This window comes from Notolepis coatsorum (assembly GCF_963971535.1).
Source record: "Notolepis coatsorum genome assembly, chromosome: 4".
NCBI classification, from domain to species: domain Eukaryota; kingdom Metazoa; phylum Chordata; class Actinopteri; order Aulopiformes; family Paralepididae; genus Notolepis; species Notolepis coatsorum.
This window is the reverse complement of record NC_140168.1, coordinates 98191673-98214525: the sequence shown is the minus strand read 5'-3', so window position 1 is coordinate 98214525 and position 22853 is coordinate 98191673. Positions and strand designations below refer to the sequence as shown.

The 22853-nt window shown below is 43.8% G+C and overlaps 1 protein-coding gene across 1 annotated transcript in view; it reads left to right on the top strand.

Annotated features, from left to right (window-relative positions):
• fbxl2 (F-box and leucine-rich repeat protein 2) overlaps positions 1-22853 on the top strand; it is a 149359-nt gene that overhangs the window by 79372 nt on the left and 47134 nt on the right. The window contains 3 exon segments of the mRNA XM_084312819.1: positions 11101-11155; positions 16090-16164; positions 17898-17992. Coding sequence (XP_084168945.1) covers positions 11101-11155; positions 16090-16164; positions 17898-17992 — 225 coding nt within the window.

Genomic DNA, 22853 nt, shown 5'->3' with positions numbered 1-22853 from the left:
TATCTGACGTCAATTCCACCTTGATCCTACAATGATTTCATATCGATCCAGCCGATCAACGTATGTAGTATTCAAAACTAATGCCTTTGATGACGATCAGAGCACCAAAAAACGACCCCCCTTTGATGCATTCATGATGAAACATAATACAAGTCAAGTCAAGTCAAGAGTTTTAATTGTCACGGCATACAGGTATACAATGAAATGCGGGTGGTCTTGCCCGCAACGATGTGCAATACAGTGGTACATATAATAGAATCAAAAGAAGGAAACAACATTGTGCAGTAACAGGTAGCAGGTAACATGGAGTGACATCTCGGTATCTGTACATAGTTATTTACAGAGCATATGGGACATGCTAGTTAGCTTTGGTAGTGCAATACACTGTTCCTGTTATTCTAATTTAAAGTGTCCTTTCCTTTGGCCATAAGTGTGCGTGTGTGCGACATGAGTGTGTGCCCGCTCATGTTAAAGTGTTAAGTGGCTGCTCGTGTGTGAGCGTGCACAGTGTGCGTGTCGTGTGTGTGTTCATGTGTGCTTGTGTGTGGACAGTTCAATGTTCTGAGCACTCAATGTTCATTGTTCATGGCTCTGATGGCCTGGGGGAAGAAGCTGAGCCTAAGCCGCTCTGTCCTAGTAGCTGGGGTTCGCAGGCGTCTGCCTGACCTCAGCAGCTGAAACAGGCTGTTATTGAGGTGGTGGGGGTCTTTCATTATCCTGCAGGCTCTGGATTTGCACCTCTTGTTGTATAGAACCTGCAGGGGTGGTAGTGCAATACCCGTGGTACGCTCGGCTGAGCGCACCACTCTCTGTAGGGCCTTCTTGTCCTGTGCCGTGCTGTTTCCATACCAGGCAGTGATGTTTCCGGTCAGGATGTCTCTACAGCTCCTGAGTAGAAGGACTGGAGTATCTTCCCCGATACTCTGAACTTCCTTAACTGTCTCAGGTGGTAGAGACGCTGTTTCGCCTTCTTTACTACTGTGTCTATGTGTGTTGACCATGTCAGGTCCTCTGAGATGTGGACCCCCAGGTACTTAAAGCTGCTCACCCTGTCCACGGTAGCCCCGTTAATCATCAGAGCCCCGTTAATCATCATACCTATTATATACAAAATTCACATATCGCTCCATAACGCAGTTCCCAGGAATGAGCCAGTATCACTTTTTTGAACATTGAACGAGGGATAGTTACTGTCAAATGAGCCACAGTATTGTCTCCATAGCTATAATATAGATATAGCCCTGCAAACACCGCGACGCACAGTGAAAATGCCTATTTTAAAGTATGGCGCATTTACTACACAGGATGAGGATAATAGCTGGCAGAGAAAGCGTTAAGTGCATCCTCCTCCCTGACGCACAACTCGGTTTAGATTAGGCTACACAAACATGTCCCAACATGCCCTTAGACACACACACACACACACACACACACACACACACACACACACACACACACACAGCGTCTCTGTCAGTGGCTCGGTGCCTGTATCTATATGTGAAGGGAACAATGGACAGAGAATGTTTCCTAGGGTGAAGAGGACATTCCAGTTCAGCACCACAGCTGTGCTGGATGCTAGCACAGCAACAGTTCTCTCCACAGCCAATCAGTGGACACTAGCACTGTGACAGTTCTCTCCACAGCCAATCAGTGGACACTAGCACTGTGACAGCTCTCTCCACAGCCAATCAGTGGACACTAGCACTAGTCCTCTTCACAGCCAACCGGTCATCTGGTCTTTATTTAAAAAAAAAAAAATACCCTTTCACTACCACACTACCAAAGGGTTAACCCTTTCACTACCACACTACAGACGGTTAACCTTTCACTACCACACTACCAAAGGGTTAACCCTTTCACTACCACACTACAGACGGTTAACCTTTCACTACCACACTACCAAAGGGTTAACCCTTTCACTACCACACTACAGACGGTTAACCTTTCACTACCACACTACAGAAGGTTAACCTTTCACTACCACACTACAGAAGGTTAACCTTTCACTACCACACTACCAAACCGTCTGTAGTGTGGTAGTGAAAGGGTTAAAGGAGTGTTTTCAAGCCTCTCCCTTTGCTATTTCAGAAGGTTCTTTATTGAGACAGCAGGGAGGCTGAGAGGGAGACAGAGTAGAGGAGACACAGGAGAGAAGGTTCTTTATTGAGACAGTAGGGAGGCTGAGAGGGAGACAGAGTAGGAGACACAGGAGAGAAGGTTCTTTATTGAGACAGTAGGAAGGCTGAGAGGCAGACAGAGTAGAGGAGACACAGGAGAGAAGGTTCTTTATTGAGACAGTAGGAAGGCTGAGAGAGAGACAGAGTAGAGGAGACACAGGAGAGAAGGTTCTTTATTGAGACAGCAGGGAGGCTGAGAGGGAGACAGAGTAGAGGAGACACATGAGAGAAGGTTCTTTATTGAGACAGTAGGGAGGCTGAGAGGGAGACGGAGTAGAGGAGACACAGGAGAGAAGGTTCTTTATTGAGACAGTAGGGAGGCTGAGAGGGAGACAGAGTAGAGGAGACACAGGAGAGAAGGTTCTTTATTGAGACAGTAGGAAGGCTGAGAGGGAGACAGAGTAGAGGAGACACAGGAGAGAAGGTTCTTTATTGAGACAGCAGGGAGGCTGAGGGAGACAGAGTAGAGGAGACACAGGAGAGAAGGTTCTTTATTGAGACAGTAGGAAGGCTGAGAGGGAGACACAGGAGAGGAGACACAGGAGAGAAGGTTCTTTATTGAGACAGTAGGAAGGCTGAGAGGGAGACAGAGTAGAGGAGACACAGGAGAGAAGGTTCTTTATTGAGACAGCAGGGAGGCTGAGAGGGAGACAGAGTAGAGGAGACACAGGAGAGAAGGTTCTTTATTGAGACAGCAGGGAGGCTGAGAGGGAGACAGAGTAGGAGACACAGGAGAGAAGGTTCTTTATTGAGACAGTAGGGAGGCTGAGAGGGAGACAGAGTAGGAGAGACACAGGAGAGAAGGTTCTTTATTGAGACAGCAGGAAGGCTGAGAGGGAGACAGAGTAGAGGAGACACATGAGAGAAGGTTCTTTATTGAGACAGTAGGGAGGCTGAGAGGGAGACAGAGTAGAGGAGACACAGGAGAGAAGGTTCTTGATTGAGACAGTAGGAAGGCTGAGAGGGAGACGGAGTAGAGGAGACACAGGAGAGAAGGTTCTTTATTGAGACAGTAGGAAGGCTGAGAGGGAGACAGAGTAGAGGAGACACAGGAGAGAAGGTTCTTTATTGAGACAGTAGGGAGGCTGAGAGGGAGACAGAGTAGAGGAGACACGGGAGAGAAGGTTCTTGATTGAGACAGTAGGAAGGCTGAGAGGGAGACGGAGTAGAGGAGACACAGGAGAGAAGGTTCTTTATTGAGACAGTAGGAAGGCTGAGAGGGAGACAGAGTAGGAGACACAGGAGAGAAGGTTCTTTATTGAGACAGTAGGGAGGCTGAGAGGGAGACAGAGTAGAGGAGACACGGGAGAGAAGGTTCTTGATTGAGACAGTAGGAAGGCTGAGAGGGAGACACAGGAGAGGAGACACAGGAGAGAAGGTTCTTTATTGAGACAGCAGGAAGGCTGAGAGGGAGACAGAGTAGAGGAGACACAGGAGAGAAGGTTCTTTATTGAGACAGTAGGAAGGCTGAGGGGGAGACAGAGTAGAGGAGACACAGGAGAGAAGGTTCTTTATTGAGACAGCAGGAAGGCTGAGAGGGAGACAGAGTAGAGGAGACACAGGAGAGAAGGTTCTTGATTGAGACAGTAGGAAGGCTGAGAGGGAGACACAGGAGAGGAGACACAGGAGAGAAGGTTCTTTATTGAGACAGCAGGAAGGCTGAGAGGGAGACAGTAGAGGAGACAGGAGAGAAGGTTCTTTATTGAGACAGCAGGAAGGCTGAGAGGGAGACAGAGTAGGAGACACAGGAGAGAAGGTTCTTTATTGAGACAGTAGGGAGGCTGAGAGGGAGACAGAGTAGGAGACACAGGAGAGAAGGTTCTTGATTGAGACAGTAGGGAGGCTGAGAGGGAGAGGTATCTGCATCATTGCATGTGGGTGTTACGAACTGGCTCAAGCTCGCAACAAGAATAGGGAGACACGGGCACAATTTAAGAAATAACAAGAATTTATTATTAGTAACTAAAGGAGCAGCCAATATATATGACTATCAGTGTGTCGGCAGTGTGTGGATGAGTGTATGTGCAGCATGAATGTTGTAAGTGTAAAAGCAAAGAAAAGCAACCAAAACAAATGAACCAAAATTAGCAACCAAAGAACCAAATAACCAAAAACAAATGTAGTTATCCAGCATTATATACTGTACATTGTAATTAATTATGTCTTTATGCATATTTGGTGTCTTAAATATAAGCACGTGAAAAGGGAGCATTCTCCTGTTAACCTCAGTCTAGGCATATTGGAAGAGAACATCGTATCTGTCTTATTTTAATAAAACACTGTCATTATAATTGTCTGTCAAACAATTCCTTTTTTTTATCTACTTTTTCTCCCCATTTTTCTATTTTTCTCCCATCCCAATTTCGTATTATCCAATTTTTCCCTCCCCTGTCTTGAACGTTGCTAGACTATGCCTCCCACTGGTCGGCTGCAATGTGGACGAAGCCTTGCATCACGTGTCCCCTCCGCGTGAATATTAAAGGCAACCAACTTGTGTTCGGCTTTTCTCTGATTGGCCCCGCCCCCACGCGCAGGCAAGCGCAGTCGTCCCACGTCCCAAATGAAATCCAAGGAGCGCAAGCGAGCGGCAGCGCGGGCAACCAACTTGTGTACCATGGGCTGCTGTTCCAACGCACTTGTGTTGGGCTGCTGTTTCACTCGTGTATAAACAAAGCCCATACAGTTATGAAATGCGCTGAACTACAAAGCGTAACGTTATTATGTTTCGCGTTTTTAACAACCAACTACCAGATTCACTCGTGTATAAACAAAGCCCATACAGTTATGAAATGCGCTGAACTAGAAAGCGTAACGTTATTATGTTTCGCGTTTTTAACAACCAACTACCAGATTCACTCGTGTATAAACAAAGCCCATACAGTTATGAAATGCGCTGAACTAGAAAGCGTAACGTTATTATGTTTCGCGTTTTTAACAACCAACTACCAGATTCACTCGTGTATAAACAAAGCCCATACAGTTATGAAATGCGCTGAACTAGAAAGCGTAACGTTATTATGTTTCGCGTTCCATTGATTAACGCCATTACCTGCTGTGCTGTAGGAAGCAGAGGTACAGTAAGTTACAGTAGGTGTAGGTTACATGTTTAATCAAAGCCCATAAAATTTTTTAGATGAATGATTGTGGATATAATATAGAAAACACATCATTATGATATTGTCAGAGGGAGAGGCATGACTTCGCGACAGCCATATTAGACACTCACTGTACATCAGTGTGGAACTGTAACGTTATATGTTATTTCGCCCGTGGAGGCTGCTGAGCCTGAAGCGCCAGCGGGGCGACGCGGTGGTTTATCCCCGGCTTCCGTGCGCCGCCGCCGGCTTGATACAGCTCCAGCAGCAGCAGCGGCGGTGCTCTGTTGTAGGAAGCCCTTCAATGACAGCGGCGCGCTCTCATATTTTGCGAATGCATAAACTATATCTTAAATTATGGCTATGTGTCTAATATGGCTGTCGCTTATCAATGACTTCGCGCCAGCCATATTAGACACATCGCCATAATTTAAGATATAGTTTATGCATTCGCAAATATGAGAGCTCTGTCATTGAAGTGGGTGGTGGCAGCATTACTAACAGTAGCGATTTTTATTGTTTTGTCATGACCAAACATAATCCCAACATAGATAGGAGGTGTACTGTATGTCAAATGTCGGTCATGTGGTGGAAGAGTTTAGTACAGTCACACAACAGAACACCGCTGTAGTACAGTCACACAACAGAACACCGCTGGTTCGACCAGCGCTCCTGCCGCGTCTCTCTTGCCGCAAGGGCGTGTGCTAGTGGATTGATTGATTGGCCGTGTGGCCAATCAGAGAAACGCTGAACGAAAAGCTGAACACAAGTTTGTTGCCTTTAATATTCACGCGTCCCCTCCGGTACACGAGGAGGCAGCCGTCGCATCTTTTCACCTGAACAGCGCGATCTCTCAGTGGCGAGGAGTAGCGCGTGGGAGGCTCATGCTGCCCCCGATACTTCCTGATTCTGCTGTACAGGCGCACCAACCGACCTGTAGGAGTCTCTGTCCACAACGTCCGATCCCCACCCACCGGCTTTCCCACCCCCTAATACTGCCAATTGTATTAGTATGAACGACCAGCCAAGCCGGAAGCAATGCAGAGAGCTGGGCTCGAACCCAGCATCTCCTGCGTTAGTGGCGAGCACCTTGCCCACTGCGCCACTTAGCCGCCCTGTCTGTCAAACAATTCCTTGCATCATCAATAGCTATTACCTTTATCATCATTCGTTTATCATCAGTCATATCCACTATTCTATAGTGCACAGGAATAACCTCACCACCTCTGGCACTCATATTTATGTTCCAACTCAAGTTCGTTTGAACCTTTAATCAATGTGCATCGAAAGTGCATTTATATATATGTATATGGCCGGTCTCAGCCTTACTAGGAATTGCTAAACCGTGACCATAGTGAAACCCAAAGGAATAGATTTATATGTGAGAGAGAGAGAGAGAGAGAGAGAGAGAGAGAGAGAGAGAGAGAGAGAGAGAGAGAGAGAGAGAGAGAGAGAGAGAGAGAGAGAGAGAGAGAGAGAGAGAGAGAGAGAGAGAGAGAGAGAGAGAGAGAGAGAGAGAGAGAGAGAGAGAGAGAGAGAGAGAGAGAGAGAGAGAGAGAGAGAGAGAGAGAGAGAGAGAGAGAGAGAGAGAGAGAGAGAGAGAGAGAGAGAGAGAAGTCTCAGTTGACTGAACCGATCACAAGCTCTGAGGAAAGTAACGCTAGTGATAGGAGGCTCAAGAAAAAGCAAGAAAGAAATATTTGTTTGACAGAGGGATTGGAGGGTCAAGAAAAGAGGACGGAGCTTAGGATAGGTCAATTCAGAGTCACTGGTTTGTTTTCTGCTCACATTTGACAGACAGTTATTATGCGTACAGACAGACAGACAGACAAATGGTAAATGGTGATACATTGATATGTATTCCGGTGACTTGTGAAAAGGAGAGGTTACCAGGAATACTATTACCATATAGGTATTCACGGTAACTTATATGTATTCCGGTAATTAATTAATTGAAGCTAACACATCATGGAGGCCCAGGCCGTTAGCTACAAGCTACAAGCTAACAACACATCATGGAGCCCAGGCCGTTAGCTACAAGCTACAAGCTAACAACACAACATGGAGGCCCAGGCCGTTAGCTACAAGCTAACACATTAATTAAATGTATTAATATTATCAGGGGTAGGCTAGCATATATAATAGAATGGTGGCATGGTGGTGTAGACTGACTAGGGGCATGGTGGTGGTGTAGACTGACTAGGAGCATGGTGGTGGTGTAGACTGACTAGGGGCATGGTGGTGGTGTAGACTGACTAGGGGCATGGTGGTGGTGTAGACTGACTAGGGGCATGGTGGTGGTGTAGACTGACTAGGGGCATGGTGGTGGTGTAGGCTGACTAGGGGCAGGTTGGTGTAGACTGACTAGGGGCATGGTGGTGTAGACTGACTAGGAGCATGGTGGTGGTGTAGACTGACTCGGGGCATGGTGGTGGTGTAGACTGACTAGGGGCATGGTGGTGGTGTAGACTGACTAGGGGCATGGTGGTGTAGACTGACTAGGGGCATGGTGGTGGTGTAGACTGACTAGGGGCAGGTTGGTGTAGACTGACTAGGGGCATGGTGGTGGTGTAGACTGACTAGGGGCATGGTGGTGTAGACTGACTAGGGGCATGGTGGTGAACCCTAACTCAGGTGACCAGGAATACCTGTTTTTTCCAAAATTCAGTTCAAATGCCATCTTGGAATAACAAAACAACGATTGTGTGCAGACAATTGAAAATGTTGGGTTCCTTTCCACTTTCTTGAATATAGAAAAAATTAAAATACTTGTTCTAGAACTGTATTTTTTGCACTTGTTTGTTAAGTAAGTTACTGGGAATACCCTTTCCTTGTTTTTGCTCATTTTAACAGACAAAACACAACACATTCTAGTAATTCTGGTTTACACCTAACCCTTATTATTGCTGTTATGATTTCCAAAAATAAAATCTCACCAATCTTTAGTAAAATGGGAGATTTAAGTGTTTATCTGGAATTGTGAGGATAGGTATTCGCGGTAACCTGGGATCAATATGTGAAACGTAATTATCTCCTAAAATAATTGGCCACAAAAGACGAAACTCATTTTGGTTGTTCATTGGGGTGCCAAGATCATGCCCAAAACATATCATGCATCTGCCATGAAAATTAAGCCTTTTATGTTTGTTATCAATTGAAGGCCATGAACTATGTTGACTCATATCCCATACCCGGATTTTTCCTTCAGATTCAGCTAAATTTGAATTCTCTTGAGATAACTCGGGGAGAACTATGGTATTATGTTACATGATGATGATATCCCTACAAAACAACCAAAACATTTTAATTCTCTCTTAAATTGGAGGAGATAGTGAATTGGTATTCCCGGTAACTTAGGTCAACTTTAGAGGTCCGCCATCCCTCATTACATGATTTTTTTTTTTTTAAGGTGAATTATTTGGCATCTATAACAATCATTCTTGACATGAGAAAAGATTTTAATGTTGTTCGTATAACGTCCTGGGTTATATGGCTTAGAAATGGGGCAGGTTACCGGGAATACATGCGTTACCCAGAGAGAGAGAGAGAGAGAGAGAGAGAGAGAGAGAGAGAGAGATCTCTTACCACCTTTTAACACTTATACCAAATATGTCAATATTGATTTACCAAACAGCATTTCAACTCAAACAGTACATATTTCCCAAACATAACCGTTATAATCCCCTTGGAGATACTTAGCTCCGACACTTCAATGATTAATGGGGAATTGTATTTCAACACTCTATTTAATGTGCCACGAGACACGGCACCATCAATTGACGGTCAACTTCTAAACCACTTTACTTGTCGTCTTAAACTTCTTAAACTTGACTCAAACATCACCTCATTGGGCTCTCGACATTGCATGTATCATTGTTAACCTTTATGTGTGTTTTGTAATGTATTACCCACCTATAAAACAGGTTGTAGTTAGTCATGGACAAAAGGAGGCGCGGACATGATGTTACTGGTTCTGAATCCTCTCAATTGTGAGAATCAGCTCGCCTCGTGCACCTGTAGGTAGCAGGGTACGGTTCCCTAGAAGGCGAAGTTACTGAACACAAGTCCTATACTGCCACCTATTGACCAAATTATATTAATGTTGTCCATTAAGTATGACATGACTGTTCTACCTTATTTCTGATGGAAGTAATACTGTACAAGTATGTTCACAACGTTTTGACACAATATCTAATGATATTAACGTGATACCACTTCTAGTGGGCATCACACTTGCCTGAATTATGTGTTGTGGATATTAATAGATTATTCGTGTGTGTGTATGTATGTATATGCGTCTATTTGTTTGTGTGCGTGTGTACGTACATACATACTTGTGTCTGTTTGTGTGTGTTTTAGGGCTGTAACTAACAACTATGTTGATAATCTATTCATTTGTCGATTATTACTCTGATTCATTGGATAAAAAGAAAAAAAGAAACATTTTAGTTATTAAACGTTATTCCTCATCTTGTACAATGCTCTTTCAAATTACTTACAAATTGACAGCTATAAAGCAAAAAGGAAATTTAATATTTTTTTATATTTTATTTTTTTATAATTTTTTAAACAAACACATACACATAACAACATAAAATTAGATATACAAGCATTAATTAACAGTGCACATCCAATGAAATCACCATTTAAATAAATTATTATTCAAGATATACACCTAATACTTGTAATATATAATGTAATATATAGCTTATTATTTTTTTTGAAAGGAGCTGTGTGTGTGTGTGTGTGTGTGTGTGTGTGTGTGTGTGTGACAACAGGCCATGGTCTAAGAAGGTGTGTTTTTAATTTTTATTCATCAATAATAAAAAAAAAATACTTACTGTCTTATACTATCATGCACTCTTCCTGCTATACTAACATGTCTCTACTACTATGCACTCAACACTGTAGCACCCAAGTTTCAACACTGTTTGATGAACATTGTTACTCAGCTGTAAGAGTCGTGCCCTTCCTGCTGACTTGTCGTACAGAACTTGTAAGTCGCTTTGGATGAAAGCGTTCAGCTAAATGACTAAATGTGTGTGTGTGTGTGTGTGTCTGTGTGATTCAGTGAGCCTGGTCACTAGCCTGTCTGAGTTCCAGAGATTAGTCATTGGCAGATTAATGGATGAGCTGCCCTGTGTGGCTGAGTGCTTCACTGCTTAAAGATGTCTCTATGTGGGCAGGACTCAGACTGTCTGTCTGTCTGGGGGCGACGGTGGCTCAGGAGGTAGAGTAGTCGGAAGGTTCCCGGTTCGATTCCCGCTCCTCCCCGGCAGTGTGTCGATGTGTCCTTGAGCAAGACACTTCACTCCTAATTGCTCCTGATGAGCAGGTTGGCTCCCCGCATGGTTGCCTCCGCCATCGGTGTGTGAATGTGTGAGTGAATGGGTAAAAATGTGAGGAACAAATATTGTAAAGCGCTTTGGACAAAAGCACTATATAAATGCACCATTTACCATTTGTCTGTCTGTCTGTCTGTCTGTCTGTCTGTCTGTCTGTCTGTACGCATAATAACTGTCTGTCAAATGTGAGCAGAAAACAAACCAGTGACTCTGAATTGACCTATCCTAAGCTCCGTCCTCTTTTCTTGACCCTCCAATCCCTCTGTCAAACAAATATTTCTTTCTTGCTTTTTCTTGAGCCTCCTATCACTAGCGTTACTTTCCTCAGAGCTTGTGATCGGTTCAGTCAACTGAGACTAATATATTTATCCTCCTCTCTTTCTCTCTGTCTCTCTTTCTCTGTCTTTCTCTCTCTCTCTCTCTCTCTCTCTCTCTCTCTCTCTCTCTCTCTCTCTCTCTCTCTCTCTCTCTCTCTCTCTCTAGAATATTCTCCTATCTGGATGTGCTGACGCTCTGTAGGTGTGCTCAGGTGGCCAAGGTAAGACCGGTTCTGTTCACTACATCTCACAGCCCTGGTCCAAATGACCAGAACCTCTCACTCACCAAACCACTGTTACAACTTAACCCTTAGAAGTCTAACCTAAATAGCTCCTCCTCCTGAGAATTTCCCCCTTTTTTTTTGTTACATAATATAAAATTACAGATTCATACCTTCAAAATAAGCCATCAATTGTCAAATTTGAGACGATAGTTTTCAATCAATGTCCTATCAAACATTCTGGTAAAATCCTAACACCTTTTCAGTATAGGACTTTGAACTAGATCCAAGTTCATTCAGCTATCTGATGAGAGAACTACACTCCCAGAATTCAATGTGATCATTGTCACTAGAACCATTTCACACCTGGAGCAAAGGCCCAGTCATTCCTTTGTTATTCCAGTGAATGGACCCAGCAGGAGGCCTAGCCTAGCGACAAGCGGCCACTACATAGTTGGGTATTGAAAAAATGCTCATATCCAAAAGTAGTAGATAGATATAGGTCATACATGTAGGTATGCACTTGTCCTAATATACTAACCTACACTGTAGCACTCAACACTTTGATGAACATTGTTACTCAGCTGATAGAGGTGTGCCCTTCCTCAATAAAGCCAGAGAGAGAGAGAGAGAGAGAGAGAGATGGTATTTACAGTACTGTACCATATCACATACCATATCACCTTTTGCAGCATACCATGATTACTTATATTGAGATGTTTCAGTACAGTGGATGGTACAGTATATACAGTAAAGTACAGTATATATAGTACTGTAAGAAAAAGAAGCAAACCAATAACAATTTGTGGTTGTATTTCTCTAGAATGAGAGAGAGAGAGAGAGAGAGAGAGAAAGAAAGAAAGAAAGAAAGAAAGAAAGAAAGAAAGAAAGAAAGAAAGAAAGAAAGAAAGAAAGAAAGAAAGAAAGAAAGAAAGAAAGAAAGAAAGAAAGAAAGAAAGAAAGAAAGAAAGAAAGAAAGAAAGAAAGAAAGAATTATTATTGCAGCGATTTTCACTGTTGACTTTTATTTTACTGGCCATCTTTGAACATGCCATATTTTTCTACTAACTGCCTGCTGGCAAAACTATGCTACTCGCTACAGTACCTGCAGATTAGACTACCTGTATATGCGCTGTCAACTCTCGCTCTGACTCCAACCCGTTGAAAGAGACAACACGCATTTCGTGAAGACCCGCCCTACTCTGCCTCTGATTCGCAGACTGTGGGTGGGGGGGCTGGATTCTGACGGGACTCTGAATATGATTGGACCAAAGCAGTAGACAGACACAGGCAGTTGGAGCAGTGCAGGCGGACAGACAGGAGCGGAGAATTTCGAGGATACCTGCTATACGCACTGATGACAGGATATATTTCCTTCCACTTGGTATCACTCTCGAATCACGTTTCAACCACTAACGTTGCTGCCATGAGCCTTCGCTATGGTAGCCTACAAGTGATAAAATAAATAAAACGCCCAACTCGCTGTACAAGAAATTCCTTCTGTGTGTGTGTGTGTGTGCTCTACTGGGCGCACCTTTCTACTCTAGAAAACTGCGAGATAACTCATCATAACTCGTACACACAAGCACTCTGTCTCTACTCATACAGTAGTTGATGTTTTAGCGCGACGTGGGTATATACACGGGCGAGGATGAAAAGCATGTTAGACTACTTTTTATTCATAAGTTAACGTTCCGTCGGGTCCGCGTGTATTCTCGAGAATGATAATAATAATAATGCAGGACCTCTTCAGATTATATTATCAACGACAGACAGTGAGAAACACAACCCCCCCCCCCTCTCGCGCTGAAGAATATGCATATTAGATCACTCAGTGATTAACACCTATGCGCTGTGTGTGTGTGCGCGCGTGCATGTACGTGACGCGTTGTAGTTTCGGGGGAATACAGGGATATTTAGAACTATACAATTGAGCAAGAATTAAACATATTTACAAGTCGTATTATGTTTAGCAAGTAAGGATACATATAGATTACACTATTATGCACTCGAAATTGTCTTTGTGCTATTTTTACAGATTTTTGAAAAACGGGACTTCCTGAGCATTTGTGAGAGATTCTAATTCTTTTGTTCTCCGCCCACGGGAGCAATAGGCCCCGTTGACTTCTAAGGGTTAAAGGAACAACATTATGGGACAATGCGTCTCACGGTCTTCTCCAGAGTCAAGAAGATAGATACAAGTTCCTCCTCTGACTCTGACTGTGTTCAGTAGAAGGATATCCGGCTGCAAGCTAGCCTAGCTTAGCACAAATTAATGGAGGTGGATACGGACCACTAGCCTAGCTTAAAACTCCGGGAGTTGGGCCAAACAGCTATGCTAGGTCCGTATCTGCGGTGTATCGGCGCACCACCTAGCTGTGCTTGCAGTGTAATCGCACTGTTAGGTTCTCATCAAACCATCCCAAGTCCTTAGATTGATATATATATGGACCTTGTTTATTGCACAATGTTGTTTTTATTGGATTCTATTACATGTTGTACCACTGTATTGCACATCGTTGCGGGCAAGACCACCCGCATTTCATTGTATACTTGTATGCCGTGACAAATAAAACTCTTGACTCTTGACTTGACCAGCTGACAGATTCAAGCGACAAAGTTGTATTTCTCAGACGGTGTCTTTATTGTCAAACACAAGAACACAGAACTCCGACCAGCCCTTCCACGGGGCTCAGTTTCTCAGAATGAAGACACATGACATATTTATACCCTCATGGATGAAGAAGAGAAGGGGAGGGGTGTGTGTGTGTGTGTGTGTATGTATGTATGTGCGTGTGTATGTATGTGTGTGTGTGTGGGGGGGGGGGGCAGATGTACAGAGAGCCACAGAGACGAGCATGTGAGCTATAGCATGCTGATCAGGAGGGGCACTGGACCCTACAGCCTGAGGGCCCGGAGGAGACAATCATGCTATCATCAGAGGAGAGCTTCAAATATTAATGAAATATCCGATAATTCCCCCTTTTGACATTAAATCAATGTCAACACAATAGTTCATTAATGGATTTATACCTGCCGATTATCATCCATTACACGCATCACACCTAAACCAAGAGGGATAAACAACGATCAGAGAGGAGAGAGAGAGAGATAAAGAGGGAGGGGGGGGAGCGGGAGAGAGAGAGAAAAAAAAGAGAGAGACACAGATTTGCAACTTTTCAGAAGAATACACCTACCCCCGAACCCCCCTTACTCAGGTACACCTAACCCATAGGATACAACCCCCCCTCTATTACAGTGCACCCCAGGTCCCGTCTTCTAGGGCGTGGGTCTCCTTCCTGAGCTGGTTCCCGTTCCAGGGCGCGGTCCTATAGGCAAAAGTGTCTCCTCTGGTCTGTTGCCTCAGTGTCTCTGGGCTGTCCTCTCCACCTCTCCGTCGGCCCACCGTCTCCTCAGCTCTGCCTCAGTGCTCTCCCACTGCCGCCGTCTCATCCCTCTCGTCGTAGATGATCTGCGGTGCCTGGCTGCGGTGCTTGGCCTCGCTGGGAGGAGGGGACATGGGGCAGCGTTCTGGCCCCTGCTGCTTAGCTGCCTCCTCCTCCAGTCTGCCTCTCTTCATCTCCGGCCCGTCCTCCGTCTCCTCCTGCCTGTCTCCTGGTTGAGGGTCGTCTGGTGGTCTCGTCACGGACGTCTGAGGGGCTGCTGCTGGCATCTCTCCCCTGATTCAGACGCGCTGCAGACAGCTGGTGTGAATGTCTGGATCTTCTGCACCTTTTCTTCTCCGTGTCTCCATTCCTCCCTTCCTCCTTCTGATGTCAGGAGTTCTTGTTCCGTCCTTGTCAGCTGGCCCAAAAACCAATCTCAGCAGCGCCTCCATCTGTTAGGTTCTCATCAAACCATCCCAAGTCCTTAGATTGATATATATATGGACCAGCTGACAGATTCAAGCGACAAAGTTGTATTTCTCAGACGGTGTCTTTATTGTCAAACACAAGAACACAGAACTCCGACCAGCCCTTCCACGGGGCTCAGTCTCTCAGAATGAAGACACATGACATATTTATACCCTCATGGATGAAGAAGAGAAGGGGAGGGGGGTGTGTGTGTGTATGTATGTGCGTGTGTATGTATGTATGTGTGTGTGTGTGGGGGGGGGGGGGGCAGATGTACAGAGAGCCACAGAGACGAGCATGTGAGCTATAGCATGCTGATCAGGAGGGGCACTGGACCCTACAGCCTGAGGGCCCGGGGGAGACAATCATGCTATCAGAGGAGGAGAGCTTCAAATATTAATGAAATATCCTATAGCACCGTCCTGGGTTCAAATCCGGCCCAGGACCTATGCTGCATGTCCTCCCCATCTATCTACAATAAAGCAGTAAATGCCGAAAAAAACATATCTAAAAAAATTGCTCTAACCTGGAACAAGCACACCCTTCCCATTAAGTCTGTTTTTTTTTTTATTCTTGAAAAGCTCATGTGAACGCATTTTCTTTTCTTTTTTTTATGTTCTGGCAACATATTTTGACTAAATATGCCTCGTTTTATAAATGTGTATACAGAAACAGTAGTGCTGTAATTTCATTTTCTAATAAATATGCATGATCAAGTTCAACAATGTGTGCTTTTATTTTGATATTCCTTATTTCCACGTTGAAATTACGCAATGGATTAAGTGTGGGGTCGCCAAAAATAATCCTAAATAAAATGGGGTTGTGGTATTAAAAAAGTTTGAGAACCCCTGGTCTATACTACTACCTACTATGTACTATGCCTATACTACTACCTACTACTGTGTATGCTATTATGTCTATATATATATATATGTATATAATACTACTAAGTAATTCAGACTCTCTCTCTCCTCTCTCTCTCTCTCTCTCTCTCTCTCTCTCTCTCTCTCTCTCTCTCTCTCTCTCTCTCTCTCTCTCTCTCTCTCTCTCTCTCTCTTTCTCTCTCTCTCTCTCTCTCAGGCATGGAATGTTCTGGCCCTGGATGGTAGTAACTGGCAGAAGATCGACTTGTTCAACTTTCAGACTGACATAGAGGTGTGTGTGTGTGTATCTATACAGTATATATGTTGTGTGTGTGTGTATCTATACAGTGTGTGTGTGTGTATCTATACACTATGGGCTAGATCCACAAAGAATGGATTGCACAGAGCAAGTTGCACCTTTACTTACAATTCATTATGAATTGAAAATGGGGGACCCTGATGTAAACAAGACGAAAGTCTTTCTCTGGTCTGCATCCCCTTAACAATTGTGTGTATTGAGCCGTACTGTATTTTACCCATTCTGCAATATGTTAAATAAAACGTTCATTCAATCAATCTGCACGGTTCAGTTTTTTTTATTTTTTTTTTACATTTTAAAGTTAAATGCATCAATCTGGTGCACTTTGAGAGCAAAATAAAGAGGCTAGATCTATGATGAACTTTGTGCTCAAAACACAAAATCGACTAGACTAGTGCTTCCCAATCCTCTCCTCGAAGCACCGCAGCTGTTCAATGTATTTTTTTTTTTTTTTTTTTTTTTTGTTATCTTTTTCCCCCCTCCTTTTTTCCAATTTTTCTCCCATCCCACTGTTAGTCGTTATGCCAATTCCCAACCCCCTTCCTGGTTGTTGCGCACACCCCCCCCCTACTGTTGGTCCGGGAGGCCGGAGACTGTCACATGCTTTCCTCCGACGCATGTGCAGCCAGCCGGCAGCCAGCCTGGCAGCGCAGATTCTCACTGGGAGAGTGTAACGTGTGGAAGGTCGCACTACCTCTCTCCAGATCCTTCCCTTGCTGAGCAGGCGCCCCGACCGAACTGTAGGAGTCGCTGTCCACAACGCCCAGGACCCACCCACCAGTTTTCCCACCCCTAACACTGCCAATTGTGTTAGTATGAGCGACCAGCCAAGCTGGTGGCAGCGCCGAGAGCTGGGCTCGAACCCAGCGTCTCCAGCGTTGGTGGCGAGCGCCTTGCCCACTACACCACCTAGCCGCCCCAATGTATTTGTTAAATTCCACCACCAGCAGCACACCTGATTCAACTTAACTAGCCCTTTATTAGTTTAATCAGGTGTTGCTGGTGGTGGAATTTAACAAATACATGGAACGGCTGGGGTGTCTCGAGGAGAGGTTTGGGAACCACTGGACTAGAGCATACATTTGAGCCATCAAAGAAATGAAGCAAAAGTGGTTACCTGTGTTGAACTGGTTTATTTTTTAGAAAATAAAAAAATATAGTGGATTACTATTACGACTACTACCACTGCCAATACTACTGATACATCGGGCCGCCACAGTCTAGGTAATTAATGGGAAACCCTGGTGTGTGTGTGTATGTGTTTGTTTGTGTGTGTGTGTATACAGTGTGTGAGTGAGTGTGTGTATTACTGTTCGTTCTTATATATACGATATATATACATATTTATTATCGTGTGTATATCCTGTATGTATATATGAGGACTCGTTTAAATGTTTTTTTTGGACAATGACATTTTGAAGCTTCAAGTTCAAGTTTCTTTATTAGTTGTCACACAGAAATACAGAATACTTTTGTATGAAATGCTTCTTTCTGTTTGACTTTCAAGGTATCTCTCTCTGGCTGGCTGGCTCTTTTATCTTTTTCTCTGCACTTCTGTTTTAGAGAGATAGAGAGATAGAAGTGAGCCATGGAAAGAGAAACCAAGAATGATAAGAGTATGAGAGAAAAAATACAGAAGGTCATCCGTATTAAACTCAAACACACTCTTTCCCTCTATTCTATTTTTCTCTCTCTCTCTCTCTCAGGGCAGAGTGGTAGAGAACATCTCTAAACGATGTGGAGGCTTCTTGAGGCAACTGAGCCTCCGGGGCTGTCTGAGTGTTGGAGACGCGTCTATGAAGTAAGACAACTCATCTCTCTCTCTCTCTCTCTCTCTCTCTCTCTCTCTCTCTCTCTCTCTCTCTCTCTCTCTCTCTCTCTCTCTCTCTCTCTCTCTCTCTCTCTCTCTCTCTCTCTCTCTCTCTCTCTCTCTCTCTCTCTCTCTCTCTCTCTCTCTCTCGCTCTCGCTCTCGCTCGTCGCTCTCTCGCTCTCGCTCTCGCTCTCACTCAATTCAAATGGGCTTTATTGACATAAGAAACATACGTTTACATTGCAAAACAATCAAACAGAGAAAACAAAAGGAATCCGTACATTACAGACGGAATTTCTTGTACAGTCTTTATGGCGGTTGCATTCCGTTGGATGTCATTTTCTTGTCACAGCAGCTCACAAATCTGGCTGCTGTGTTTGCACATTCTTGTATTTCTCCCAGTAGGTATGGGAGTTTTGAGTTATTGTCCATGTTGTCAAAGTCTCTTTGGGTGTTTGCAATTTGTGGGAAGTATATGTCTCTGATGTCTTGGTATAGTGGGCAGGTTGTTAAGAAGTGGAGCTCGGTTTCCACCTCTTCTTGTGTGCAGTGGGTGCATAGTCTGTATTCGCTTGGGAGCCAGGTCTGCCTATGGTGGCTTTTCTCTGTGGCTAGGCTGTGCTCGCTGAGTCTGTACCTAGTCAAGGATCTTCTTAGTTTTGGGTCAGTCACAGTACTCAGGTATTCTGCCACTGTGTACTCTCTGTTTAGGGCCAAATAGCATTCCAATTTGCTCTGGTTTTGGGTTGATTCTTTCCAATGTGTCAGATCGTTTAATTTTTTTGTAGCTTTGTAGTTTTATCTTGTATGTGTTTTTGCTTTTCATAATTTTGTATTGGGCTAAAGAGATTGTAGAAGTGGTTTACCCATACGTCTCCATTTTGGATGGCTAGCAGCATTCCAGTCTGGCTTTCGCCCTGGGTATTCTACGGATGCTTGCCTGATTGATCTCACTGACCATATTCGAACCCAGATGGACTGTGGCAAACAAACTGTCATGGTTCTGATTGACCTGCAGAAAGCATTTGATACTTTTGTGACCATCAGATCCTGCTTGAGAAGCTCAAAGCCTGTGGGATGGACGATGGTTCAGTGAGATGGTTTAGGACGGTCGTACCTGACTGGGAGGACCCAGGTTGTGAACATAAATGGTGTTGCATCTTCATATAATGAAATAACATGTAGGGTGCCGCAAGGCAGCATCCTTGCTCCATTGCTCTTTTCATTATATGTTAATGACATGGTGTCTGCAGTATCCTGCAGACTCCTACTGTATGCTGATGACTCAGCACTTCTGGTGTCTGGAGAGGACACAGTAGAAATTCAAGTCGGTCTCAGTAGGGAGCTGGAAAGCCTTCACAAATGGTTAGTTGACAACAGATTATCGATTCATCTTGGACAAACTGAGTTCATTCTATTCAGCTCAAAACATAAATTAAAGGAATGCTCCCGACTTGAGATCAGCTGTAATGGCTTCAGTGTTGAAGAGACTGTGTTAAATACCTAGGTGCAGACCTCGACCAAACACTCTCAGGGAAAACGAAGGTGATCAAAAAAGTTAACACAAGGGTGAAATTTTTGCACCGAAAAAAGAGGTTCTTATCACTGGAAACTATGAAATTGCTTGCCAACTGCATGATCCTCAGCCAATATGATTATGCATGTACGTACTGGTATAGTGGTGTTACAGTGGAAAGTAAACACAGGCTACAAACCAGCCAAAATAAGACCATACGATTGGTCCTAAATCTGCCACCTCGAACCCATATTGAGCCATGTCACTTCAATGAGGTGGGATGGCTCCCTGTGGAGCAGAGGGTCTCCTCTCTGAAACTGGGACATACGTATAAAATGTTAAATGGATCTGCCCCAAGTTATTTATGCACTCGCAATGTCCTGCGTGGCCAGGTCCACGGACGACAGTTGGGCAGCTCTCAGTTTATGAGCCTAGAAAGGGTTCCTATTCATAATATAATGGCTTTCTGTCTACAGCCTGCCGGCTGTGGAACTCTCTGCCCAGGGCCATCCAAAACTCCCCCACTATTGCTGTCTTCAAGAGGGGTGTGAAGAGACATCTGCAACAATAGGTTGCAGAGGGTGCTTGGCCACCACTCTTGAAGAACAGGAACATGACATGATGTAATGAGGCTCTTTCAGAAAATTGTGTTGTCTATTATCTACTTGTTTTATCTATCTTATCTTCTTAACTCTTTCTTTGTGATTCATTGTATTCTTCTTGGGACCATGTTGGAAACAAGTCGACAGACTTTCACATGTTATCCTTGTACCCCTTGTTTTTATACTTTTGTATAAATTGTATGTACTAAATAAAAATCAATCAATCATCAATCAATTTAGCTCCTCATGGTGTTGTTTGTTTAGTTTGTTCCAGTTTTCCCAGAAGTTGTTTGTTTTTATTAGGGATGCTCGATATTGGCTTTTTTACCGATACCGATATACCGATATTGTCCAACTCTTAATTTCCGATACCGATATCAACCGATATCACATTTTAATGCCGATATCGGCCGATAATATCGGTAGGCCGATAATATCGGACATAATTTCTATAGAAATGTAAATTATTATTTTTGTTTTTGAAAACCGATACCGATATTTTCCGATATCACATTTTAATGCCGATATCGGCCGATAATATCGGTAGGCCGATAATATCGGACATCCCTAGTTTTTATGGATTCCTCTATATCCTGTAGCTGGTTTCTAACGTGTTGGTCCCTTTTTTTTCCTGGCTGTGTTTTTGTAATGTTTCAATGTTTCGCTGTATTGAAGACGTGTGTTCTGGTTGTCTGGGTCTCTGTGTTTTTGGTTTCCTTAATTTCTTCCTAAGATTTTTACAATCATTATCCTACCATTTGTCGTGCATATTTACATTTTTCCTCGCTTTCCTATTTGAGGCCTTTGGGTTGGATAAGGAGGCTGTAAGGTCAAATATATTATTGAGGTTTTCTACTTCCCCGTTTACACTTTTGCTGTTGTGTTGGAAGTTTTTTTCCAGGAATTGGTCTAAACGTGATTTGACCTTTTGTAGCTTGATAGCAGTTTGGAATGCTTCTATACTACTTTATTTCCATTTGTAGTATTTTTTAATAGTGTATGTAGTTTGTTTGGTTTTGATACTTCCTGGTTGGGTGTTGATCTGACTTATCTTTTATTTCATAATTCTATTCTATCTTAATTTAGTTCATATTTTATTTTATTCCACCTTTTTATTTTATTATCTGTCCGTTATTGTCTGTCCGTTAACACATTCGGGCCATTTGGATCCGTCTAATATCACTCTAGATGGCCAGCATTTCTAACGCCACAATGGCCTGATGGTTCCTAGATAGTCTACCATCATCTCTCTGTTCAGTTTCATGTGGGCATACATGGAGATACGGTTAGTGTAACTGAGGGGTACAATTCCCTGACTGTATTGATAAGTATGGTATCATTAAACCACTACCGCTTTATGTACTTTAACTACTGGCCATACAGTACACGATATCTAAATATGATGAACACTTTCCCACAATGAAAACGGGTCCACACAAAGGTAATAATCAAATATTTAATATATAGCAAAAGGTACATATAATAGTTACTATTACATTTATGATTTTAATGCACTTGTAAGGCAAATGAGTACTCGTAGGCAAATCAACACTGAATGTCCAATCTCTGGTTACGCAGGAAGCAAGTATACAACCTGGCTCTTAGGGAATTAGATCTATGGTACTCTTAATGATATAGCAGGATATTCTGGAAGGGGTCCTCCCGGTTGTAGGCCGGTAGGGGGGGTAGGAGAGCCGTCGGTAGTAGACCGTCTGGTCAACGATATCTAGGGAGACTTCAAGTACAGAAGACAGTGCAGTAGACTCTTGATCCGCAGATGAATACACCTTGGTTCTCTCGTAGGCTGTAGCTCCACAGTGAAGAAGAAGCTAGGCGACCTCAGTCTCTGAGCGCCGACTCAACTTGACTCCTCTCGGGGGTAAATCCAACACTCACAGGCGTCTGCGATTATCCGCTCCACAAATCACAGTACCAAAGCAAATATATTCCAGCCGCATAGGGCTCAGCAGTCGTCGGGTAGGTAATCCAGTGTGCATGTCCCTCGGTCCTCGTCTAGATCTCCTCGGAAGAAAGCGCCATGTGTGGTCGGCCCCAGCCTGGATAAGACTCTAGATAACACGAGGAAGCGTTGGAGATGCTGGTCACTTTAGAACTCTAACCGCACGATGCACCATACACGATAGACTATTATTACTTAATAGAAATACGTCGCACTCGACGGTACAGTGCCAAACTCTGACAATTCAGCTATTAATTCGCACGAGGTCTCGATGCTATTCTAAGGCCAAACAGGCCATACTACACCGCACGCAGTATCGTGGGTGAGGTTTCACGTTCTGTTACTTAGTTGGGTAGAAGGGTAAAGGACTAAGGGTCTTCTACATTTACTTGCGCCATATTTATATGCACGGTGAACAAATAGTGCCACTCTCCTTTCGGTAGCCGTATTCCTGCGCAGAGCCGGGGCTAGTAGAGACATGTCTCGTCGGTACCATTGAACTTGGCTCCAAGGGGCTTGTCCCCTGGCGCCAGGTCCTTGTCCAATAAGAGAATGAACTATTATGGGCTATAGTAGGCTAAAGGGATATTCCGTGTATATGTACAAGGAATATACAAGGGATATCAAACGATATACAAATACTATTCAATATATATCCGTAAATAAATATATATATTCGGTTTAATCTGATCCTTCGTAACAGCCGCACCCTAATTAGTCCCACCTAATTAGCTAAGCAGAGACAGATTAACCGCACTGTCCACTACTCAATG